Raw genomic sequence first — 11326 nt, 5'->3', positions numbered from 1 at the left:
CAGGCCGGAAACCTGTACATATTTCTATCCTACTTCTGTTACAAATTTGCGGGGACCAATCACAAACTGGCTTATCCACCTGGCGCGCTATTGGCGGGTTTAACACGATGACGGATAGAGCGGTGGATCGTTGGTCTGATTGGTTGAAGGACTATCCAATTGCGTACAGAGTCATTTGAACTATGCCCATTGATCACGCCTCTTGTGCTGGAGAAAACACAGAGCAGACTTCGCAGACTAATGTTCAATCTTAAAAGATTGAGCTTAGTCTGGTGATAGCCAGACAAAAGAAAGCCTTCAATAGAAGGCAGAATGCAGTCTGCTTGAAGCAGTACATGTGCGTCGTTAAAGTGCAATGAAAACACAAACGTGATCTAAAAAGCAACACCGTTTTAAACCAACTGTATTTCTATGCAAAACAGTGTTTGGTTGACTGGAGTAATAATAGAACAAATGCGGTTGAACGGCTTCATTTACTGGTTTATTACATTATTTAACATGAACTAACAATGAAAAACACTTCTAACGCATTTATTAATCTTAGTTCATTTTAATTTCAACCTTTACTAATATGTTAAAATAAAAAGTACCTTCAATTTTATTTAATGGACTTTTGTTAAGTAATTCTAACAAAGAATAATAAATACTGTAACAAATGTTTTGCTAATGTTAACTAACTCCTTACTGTAAAGTGTTACCAAGTAAATATGTACAATAACTGCAATAGTGTATGACTGTGGTGGTACAAAGAAATGACATCATTGTCGAAGAAAGCATCAAAAGTGCTTTTATTTTATTTACCCTTTGGACCAGTTTATACAAACACAAACTTGTCTTGTAGTTTTTTTTTTATCAGTCCAGCTTCACCTTAGAGTGTCAAGCACACAAAACCATGCAAGAACACATCTTGTTGTAGATACTTGCATGGTGAATCTTTTAGACGGTCCTCACAAATGTAAAAATAGTTTTATATTTCTCCAGGGGAGGAAAAGACATGAAAGTAAACTATTGGCATCATGACGAAAAGCAAAGGGAACTTACAAAATGTTACGAAAAACAGTTCACAACTTATTACATTTCCAGCTCAAATATTTTTGCAGTCGACACTTGGCGAGTCTTTACCGGTTAATCCCTTTCACTTTCTTCTGGGTAACTTTTGATATAGCACTGAACCATTTCTTCCAGGTCTGTCTTTATATGGTAATTGATGTTCAGCACAGCCAGATTCTTACACCTCTGGTTCACCGCAGTGTCTGCGAGGTAAGCCTGCAAGCGTCTTTGGGCAGTTTCACCGTGACTTCCATCAAGCTTCAGCACCGGCAACGTGGCTAATATTTTCAAAAACGCATTAACATTCGGGAAGAACTTCACGTCGGAGTGTTGAAGGGTTTCGTGAATGGTGCACGGCAAGCTTACTTCCTTGCCTCTGTGTTTCCATTTTATCCTCCAACAATGCAGCTCAGCCGGCAACGTGTCCGGATGGGGCAGATCGCTCCTGTACATGTCCGCATGGGTCTCCTCGGAAGTATTGAACCTCATTTGTCCCATGACCGCGGGGACAAGAGACAAGCACTTGAGCGCCTTGAGATGATTCTCAGAGAAGATCTCCGTGACCTCCTGCATGATGTACTCCATAACCGGCAGTGTAAGATACTCTTTAAAGAACGATTCCGTCTGTATTTCCACGGTCTCTACCGCCTGTTGCTTCCGAAGAAACAACCTCGGGACTTTGACCGGGATATCCATTGAAGTGGCCAAACTGACAGCCTCTTCGAACCAGAATTCGTGGTACACTTCCAGATTGTCCGATACCTCGTGCAATGAATGCAGTACGGCTGTTAGGCTGTTGGCAGCGAAAAACACATCGATGGTCTCTCCTTGTAAGTTCTTACCAAAAGCCCTGGTGAAAGACAGGGCGTTCTTCAAAATAACCAACGTCACGATGAACTCAAAGTCCGCCACGGCCTCTGAAATGGCGTAAGCATCATTGGTGACTTGGTCGTTCCACTTCAGATCCTCGTTGTCATGTATGCTGTCCATGCACAGCAGAAGCGGCTCCATCAGATCGACGGCCATCTCAAACACATTATGAAGATCGGTCCAGGTGGAGCGCGAGCCCTCTTTGAGAATGCTTTCTTTTTCCGTGTTTCCTTGACACAGAATGGAGATGGCGTTATCGAGTTCGGTCTGCAGCAACGGAGAGGTTTTAAAGAATGCATTCGTCTTTTTCAGAACGGACATCACGACTTGCACTCCGGTCAGCGGCATGCCATTAGCAAGATGAACATTAAGTGCACAGGTGGACGTGGGCGTGATCACCGCCATGGGATATTTCTCCTTGAGCTGGGCAGCGATGACCTTCATCTTAGTTCCAAGTATACCAGACCCCGCATGTGCTTGTCCTCTGCAGTCTTCCATACTTAGGCCCCATCCCTTCGTCAACTGAGACTCCAATCTCTCAGCGACGGCAACCTCCTCTCCTTCGAATGAGAGGAACTCTATGAATTCTTCCCTAAGAGTGTTGGCTTGGTCTACAAAGCGCAGGAACACAGGCAGGTGTTCTCCCTCTGGGAAGTCCACTAACTCCCCTGTGACGATCGAAAAGAAGCGGCATTCTCGGACTTGTTGAAGGATCTCTTCTCGGACGCATTTCTCGCAGACCTCCAGCAGCTGCCTCTGCTGAACGGCTGGGCAATAGTCCTCATTAACAGGCGCTGCCTCAAACCTCCTTCGAAGAAACTCATCGCCCGCATTGACACGGTTCTCAATTAGCGCTTGAAAGGTACCTGTTGTAAAGAGACTTTCCGCCTCCTTAGAGCGAATTTCGTCTTCTCTTGCATTGCAACTAAACGGAAAGTTTTGTCTTCCTATCAAAACCATGACTTCAAACGTAGATCTCAAGAACTCTCTCAGGTCTTTCTGTTCGGCTGTCAGTTGAGGGACGTCGTCAGTGGTCTCGCTGTCGTCCGGAGTATCACAGTCTTTTTTCAAGAGCAGTTGGTCAATTGAAGACTCCACTAAAGAGATAGAGACACAAACATTCAAAGCAATGATCATTTATTGCGGTGTTTTTAATTGTTTCACCTAGTCCTAAAAACAGAATAGTTAAAAGGGATGGTTCACCCCAAAAATGACCAAACAGTGTTGACTTCCATAGTACTAGGAACAAAAAATGGGCCCATCAACTGTCTGGTTTCTGACATTCTTCAAACTATCTTCTTTTGAGTTCAGCAGAAGAAAGAGACTCAGTAAAGTGAGTAAATGATGACAAGATTTTAGTTTTTGGGTGAACTATCCCTTTAACTCAGGGTTAATGTAGAGTCAACCGGTTGAGATTACAAAATAAATCCCCATCGTTGATCCAAACAAACACGTTGAAATGTTTCTTGTATATTATCTTATACAGGCCATTACAACCAACAAAGTAATTGGCCTAGCAAAAAGAAAACCACTGTAACAATATTTCACTTTCACTTGCACAAATGCACAAAAGAGCAGTGATATCAACATTGCCATTGATGACAGTAAATAGGGATGCACCGATACCAAGCTCATGTACTTGTACTCATAAAAACACCCCCCGATAACAAAGACCGATACCTCAAGTGACGGAACTGACAGAAAACAGACACCGGCGGCAGCAGCAGACACAATGTCAGCCTCAGGGGTGTGGAAATACTTCAAAATTAATGACAACAACCCACACATTGCAAACTGCATGCTTTTTTTAATGACAATGGTAATTATGCCCTTTGAAGGCTATTGGACACTGAAATTTGTGCTTTAAGTTTGTGATAAGCACACAATTCGAGTAATAATAAAGCTGTCCTACGTTCACTGTGTTGTGCTTGAAAAACTGCCACATCACCAAAAAAAAAAGAAAGAACAAAAAAATAAAAATAAAAGTAAATTAATAAATGTATAGGTATCGGCGAGTACCAAAACATAAATAAATATCGGTACTCATACTTGGTCCTTAAAAAATGGTATCGGTGCATCCCTAACAGTAAAATTTAAAGGTCTCGTTCTTCGTGTTTTTTTGAAGCTTTGATTGTGTTTACAGTGTGCAATATAACATGTGTTCATGTTTCGTGTGTAAAAAAAAACAGTATTTTTAACACAATTTACTTATCTGTATACTGCTGTTTTCACTGTCCTAAAAACGGCTGATGACTTCCTTTATTCTATGAAGTCCCTCCTTCAGAAATACGTAACGAGTTCTGATTGTGCCAGCGCTTCCCGTGTTGTGATTTGACAGCAGCTTAGCGAACGTGGCACGGTCCTGTGTTGTGATTCGACAGCAGCTTAGCGCACGTGGAAAGGTCACGCCTCTTAACGGGAGATATATGCGCGCTTAATGATCTCTACAGCGTCCCTGGGAAAGCCAAACAAAGGTGATTTGACTCCGGGAGGAAAATAACAGCGTCTCGACGACATGGCGACAAACACAGTCAAACGCAACACTTCCTTTTCTCCACGCGACACATCCTCTTCTCCACGTGGGACAGCAACAAGACCGCGCCCCCTTTTTGCGCATAGTCTTGTGGGCGGAGGTTAGTCTGTTCTACTGTTCTACTGACGTAATTAAAGAAGGAAGTACCAGGATGTAGTCCAAGCCGGCCGTTCGCTGTAGGCTTTGAAAGGGAATTTCTGTTAAATAAAATATCTCGCTTGGCATTGAACTTTGAGCTTTATAATTTTACAGGTATTATTTATGCTCTAACAGCAACATTACACACTAACTAAAGTTTGAACAATGGGATCACGAAGAAGGGGACCTTTAACTTATTCCCTGCCATTGACAGAATTTTCTGGCTTTCCGTGTTTCCACTGTTATACGGTAGGGGGTGCTATGACACATCTTCTGAAAGAGTACTGAATCTGATCAAAACACATGTGAAGACGAGGCAGAAACAAGCGACAGCATATTTAAGCAGATGCATATCTAAAATAATGTGATCAACATTAAACATCATATAAATCAAAACTGCCTAATGTTACTGAATGAAATGTCGACCCAGGGCGAGCTACAGGACTGTGAAGCTTTGGGGATGTTGATGGACTCGATCTACTCCATCTGTGTTTGATCATTGTTCTGAATCCCATACAGACATAGTCTTAAGGCCTGTTCACACCGGGACGATTTTTGTGCGCGTTTATCGCCGACGTTTAACGCCTCGTGACTAAACAAAGGGCGCCAATGTGAGGGTGCACACCGACGCGCAAAACGCCAGCCGTAAAAGCGTCATTTAAAAAGAACGCCTCGGGTTCGTTGTTTTTTATTTTGACGCGGCGGGTTAAAAACTGTCCGACCAATGAGATCCGTGCTTCTGTTCACATGCCTGTAGCTGCTAAAGTGACAGTAAAACAAGACTTGGTGGCGCTCAAGCACAAAACAGTCTTGCCGAGCACACACTGATACAACGAAGAGGAAGTAAGTAGACAAAGAAGAAGATGAGCTGCTAATGCTGCTTGCCAGTTAGCAAAAAGTGTGTGAATGGATTTGGCAAGCACGTAAATACTGTCTCTCCTCTTCTTCTGTGTGACAAGCGAGTGTCAGAAGCGTAAAGTGCTGCAGCACCAGCTTGTGTACTGGGAGTGCCATCTCCTGAATTTGCACGTTCACTCGGCGCATCGCCAGTGAAAATCGCTTGGGTGCGAACACAAAGACGCACCGAAAAACACTGGCAATAAGCGCGTGCACAGGCCTTTAAACACAAATGTGATTTCCTCAGCTTTTTGCTCAATGTTGCTTTTTTTAACGAAACTTGCCCACATTCAAGTGTTGATAAAATAAAGCATTAAGCTAGAATAAAACAGCATTCAACATTACATACAGAATTCATACAACAAAATATTCTGGGGGACATGAAAATGGTGTGAAAATTATAAAAAATGCTGGCGGTGGCAACTTTTTTCCAAAAACTGCAGGCGGTGAAAAGAGTTAAAAATATCTCACCGCTGAATGTTGCAATTGACCAATCAGAATCAAATACAAAGCCATGTAATAATCATTTATGTCTTACTTACATCGTCTTTCTTTGATTTTCCGAACCTCTTCATCTGTCTGAGGAAAACAGGAATGGAAAGTGTCATTTTATATTAGATGTTATGTTGCACTTTATTTTACAGTATGTGCACTTGTGTGTACTTACCTAAGAAAGTATGGGGTAATAATATAAGGTAACTACATGGGTTAAGGTTAGGTTTAGGGATAGGTTCAGGGTTAGTATCTAGTTATTACCCAGTTATTGTAATTATTATAACAAGTACATCATATTTACATGGGGAACAGGACTGTTAAATAAAGTGCTACCAGATGTTAAATATACAATTACCTAATATATAAGAAATATAGAATAACTATTGTGCTGGTTTATAATGTTATATTTACTGACTTATCACCAGGCCCACGCAGAATCTGTGTGCGCAGACTTCCGCAGAAAACTCAACAGATTGTAGTGCCCGTCATTTGAGAAGAATACACAATCGCATGTGTGATTGTGAGGGGTTGTAGGCTTATTGATGTGACTTTTTTTGTGAGAGTGATATTTTCAAAGGTCTAAAATAAAATTGACCACGGAGGAGTTAAGGAAACATCAATTGTCTGCTAAAATTACTTATTTATACCTATTAAAAATAGTTAATTTATTTAATTTAGTAGGTATTTATTTATTTATTTATTTATCTCTATTGTTGAATGATATGAATTGTTTTTTAATGATTTGAGTACAATACAACTTTCTCCATCTTTTAGTGGATGTACTATAAGAGAGATCTAGCTTTGTTTAAAAAACAAGTTGTTCTACGTGGATTTGTATTGTAATAATAAAAATTCAGCGTAGAAATCACAAAATAGTCCAGATTCCGTGTGTGGCCCTGCTTATAACTAAAAAATGTGAAATATGATACTGAAAATAGTCAGAGTTATTATGATGTAGATTAGAAGGAATGTAGGAGATTGGTAGAATATTAATATTTACGAGAACACCTGAAAAAAAAAAAGTATTCTACCAGAACTTTGATGCGTTTGCGATGTCTGCTGTGAGGATTGCCCAGGTGGCTGGTTAAATCAAAAATTGTGGGAATGGCAGTGTCCCTTAGTACCGTCCTGTAAGGACTCTGAAAAACAAAGAAAAAGAAAATCAAAGAATTGTAGCTATTTAGATGAAATGATAAAACGTTCAGATGACTCATTACAGTGAATAATGTTGAAAATGTTTGCATTACAGTTTTGCATATCATGGCAGGCTCAAAGTGCTTTGCACACAGTCGGTAGTGCTTGTTCAGCTGATCGGGAGTTTTCTCCTCCAGATCTGCACGCCGACAGTTCTCCACCCACAACCTACATCTGTGCAAAACAACAACAAACATGTTAAGATTTACTCATTTCTTGCAAAACACTGATCATTGATACGGTGTGACATTTATATGAAAATGTTTTGTTGATGAAAACTACAGCACATTTATTTTCCTTCTCCAATACAAACACTGGATTTGATTAACAGTATGTTTTTGCATTTCAAAGTGTGACAGGTTAGGATTTCGGTAAGTTAGGAGAGGCAAACACCAACCAGAGTTCCACGGCTAAACATTTTGATTTTGATCATTTTTTGTCTGGAGAAAGAAATACATAAATGAAAAAGAAAGCCAAAACATTAAATGTCATGGATGTGTATTTACTAAGTAATCCACTATTTTGCCAATATTCACCTGAGATTTGGAGCCAACTTACAGGGGGTACAAATGACTTTGGGTACAGCCTCCTTATTTTATTTTTACACAGAGAACGGTAGGTCTATTAGTAAAATATGTTGACTTTAGCAATCTTGGTTTTATTATATGCCAACAGTGACGGTTCAAAAATGGGAAAAATCACGTGTTTTTTGCCCCAAGTTTTTATGCCTGTAATTCAAGATTTATTAAAGATACCTTAATAATTGGGAAGTCAATGTGGTAACATGTATTCTGCGTATTTGACCTCTTGCTAGCTTCAGAAGCTGTTAAAATGATCAAAATCCTTCTTTCAAATATCCTTGAAACTGATTCAAATATAGATTCCTAAAAACACATTTGAGAGCAAGTTAATGTACCTCAACTTGACCATTTCAGTTGTTTTTGCAAAGTGAACCTCATTTGGTTTTTGACCATTGAAAATTGGTAAAATACAACAAATTGAACATGAAGCGCATTCATTGAGATGCCCAAATTTATGAGATTGAAGCATACAGGGCATTGAAAATAAATGAAGATTCCAAAAGAAAAGTTTGTTAAGAAGCAGAATCTAAAATCAGATTGAGTTATCTTTAATATTTATTTGAGTGACAGGCACGCAATGTTTTATAAAACAATATTAATGGCACTCAGGTATATTCTACGCAATTGTGTTGATAGAAAAAAAAACGAGATACCTTGCTAGTTTCAACATTATGTTGTTCAGATATTCCTCTTTAAAAGAAAAAAAGTATTAACTGTATGCAACATGACCCACATTTGGTTCCTAGCCACTGAAAATGTGTACAATTGACCAATTTACTCAAGGGGCGGCATTAAGATCTCCATATCTCTGGCATTGTATCATATGTAACCTTTAGAATGAAGATGCTAAAAGAAATGTTTGTTAAAAAACTAAATATAAAAGGATATCTGTAATACGTCTTGAGTTACAGGGATGAAAACTTCTGGCTTTTTCCCATTTTTGAACTGTTACCGTCGGCATATAATGCAACAAAGATTGCTAAAGTCAACAGATTTTTTTTTTCAACCAATCTCTGTGAAAAAATAAAATAATGATGCTGCCATCTTCCTAAAATCATTTTTACCCCCTGTAAGTTGGCTCTAAATCTCAGGTGAAAATTGTCATTTTGATCCCCTTCTACAAAACAGTGGATTACATCCACGGCATTTAACATTTTGGCTTTAATCGCTATTTATCGTTGTCTTTCTTCAGAAAAAATATGAGCCAGGGAAGTTTCCAAAATTTGGTTGATTTGACATGGAATGACCCACAAGCATATTTAATATATTCTTAAGTAAATATTGGTTACGCTACAAATATATAGGAGGATCTCATCTACCTACAATCTCAGAAAAAAAGGTACAGTGGAAGTACAATTTTGTTGCTTGGGGAACAAAACATATAACTGTACCTTTAAAGGTACACAAATGGGTACAATTATACCATTGTTTTCCTCTACTTAGAGCAGGGGTAAGCAAGTTCGGTCCTACAGAGTTTGGCTCCAACCCTGAAAGACATCTACAGAAGCTATTATTGAGAATTAACAGAGGTTTAGATGTTGATGCTTTATTGAAAATGTCAGTGTGTCCTTTAGTTGGGCAGTTTGACTCTTGGCTTTTTCTGTGAGTTTGTGGTTTTTGTTACAGTGTTAACAAAACATAATCTGTTCAAATCAAAAGCTAAAACTAAAAATGTTAATAAATATTCACCAACAATACTTTCTTGCCACAGATCAGACATTCTGAATTTTGATTTTTAAATACATTTTAAGGGGGTAAAGTTTAGATGCACACAGATATCAAGAATCAGCATATGAATCACAACAGTGGTGACATATTTAATGCTGCAATGCATGCTGGGAGCCATGAGTTTTATACGGTAGTGGCTTAGTAGGGTTGGAGCTAAACTCTCCAGGACATCAGCTCTCTAGGTCCGAACTTGCCTACCCCTGACTTGGAGGTACAAAAATGTACCCTTTAAGGGTACCACCCCAGTGACGGCCACTTGTACCTTAAAAGGTACAATTTTGTACTCTTTTTTTCCCCCTAGATATATTCAATATGAAAAAAGGTTTAGTTAAAGAGTAAGAGGAATTCAGAAGCACATGTACTGTCTTCTCTTCCTTCACTAGTAGGTACTTAAACTCTGTTGACGAGTTATTCACCAAATAACAGCAAAAGACATCACATGGACGCAGAGAGACTGTAAATAGGAGTTAGTCGCACTTGTAAGAGTCATATTGTGTCCACATGCACGAACTGCACTGAGAAAACATCAGTAACTTGCAGGTGCAACTTTGGCTTACCGTTCCCAAGAATAGTTTCATATCAGTCGGCAGAATAAATGAACTGCATTTGAACACAAAACGGCAGTGAAAATGTTATTAAGCTTTTTTTTTTTTTAAAGTCATACCTCTCCGGGTCCCTTGGAAATCTAAAGAAAGCCAAATCGGACTGAGTGCTTTTCCTGGTACAGTTCGGAGCGGCGCAAAAATTTGGCATTGTGCATTGAATGTCTGATGAAAACTTTCTAAAGCCTTCTAGCCACTCTATTAGTTATTAGGTCATTAATGAAATAACTGCAACATTACAGAAATGAGCAAGGCGCGCAAGTATGAAGCACCAGTATTGTTGACGTGCCAACCCACAATGCAATTCGTCTCGATCCCACAATGCACCAGCCACACTCACTGAAAGGAACGAATCATTATTCTTTTGAGTCAGATCGTTTCAAATGAATCTTTTGAACCGGTTCACAAGACACCGGCCTGAATCGTTTCAAACGGTTCTTACTCATTGGTTGTATTTGATTTATGCTATGCGTTTATTTTTATATTTTTAATCCACAATTTATACCTACGTATACTATATATATATATATATATATATATATATATATATATATATATATATATATATATATATATATATATATGGATTATATATATATATATATATACGCGCATGTTAGATTTGGTAGGGTCTGTTATTTTTCATCTTCTTTTTATTTACTGTTTACATTTTACCTCGAAATTATTAATAACAACATCAATAATAATAATAAAAACTCAACCAATAGTTTTCTTTTACCCATTCTGTCAGGGTTTTTTTGTTTTTGTTTTTTTAACACACAAGATAAGAAGTCGTTAATCTTTCTACATTTTTAACAGTTTATAAAACTCATCTGACATTTTCAACAATAAATTGATTCCATAAGATAATACAGTTATCATAAGATAATACAGTGTCATTTATTATTCGGGTAAATTTAGTTTAAAGCACAGCTAAATGACCATGGCATGGGCGAGACACAAGTTCACCGGAGAGTCAAAATCATTCAAACTAGCATTTGAATGCCTCCTGAAAGGATCCTCTCCCTTCGAGCTCATTAAAGCCGTGGATCCTGTAGATGGCAGCAAAGACCGGCCATTTTTAATTAAAAGCTCCTCATTCCCATCACTTTCCTGTGGCGCTGCTCACTGCAGAGCCAAATGACGTCCAGCTCCACCGGATGTAATGGGTGGAGCTTTACCTAGTCCAGCTCCACCTCTGTGGACCTAATGGGTGGTCAAGCTCCACCCATTGGCTC

At 38.9% G+C, this 11326-nt stretch overlaps 1 protein-coding gene across 2 annotated transcripts; it reads right to left on the bottom strand.

Moving 5' to 3' along the window:
* Nucleotides 1-462: 462 nt before the first annotated feature.
* Nucleotides 463-10406, bottom strand: thap12b (THAP domain containing 12b). 2 transcript variants are annotated; one of them, XM_079822614.1, is made up of 5 exons: nt 10151-10406; nt 7231-7351; nt 7015-7122; nt 6031-6067; nt 463-3017 (listed from the first exon to the last, which is right to left on the bottom strand). In XM_079822614.1, the coding sequence occupies exons 1-5, from the start codon at nt 10237-10239 to the stop codon at nt 1126-1128; spliced, it is 2247 nt and encodes a 748-aa protein (XP_079678740.1). In that variant the 5' UTR covers nt 10240-10406; the 3' UTR covers nt 463-1125. The 2 variants fall into 2 exon arrangements, with proteins under 2 accessions (XP_079678740.1, XP_079678741.1); XM_079822615.1 differs by having other exon boundaries at nt 469-3017; nt 10044-10400.
* Between the last annotated feature and the right edge of the window lie 920 nt (nt 10407-11326).

Source organism: Gobio gobio (genome assembly GCF_949357685.1).
Source record: "Gobio gobio genome assembly, chromosome: 8".
Classification (NCBI taxonomy): Eukaryota; Metazoa; Chordata; class Actinopteri; order Cypriniformes; family Gobionidae; genus Gobio; species Gobio gobio.
This window is presented reverse-complemented; position numbering and strand designations above follow the sequence as displayed.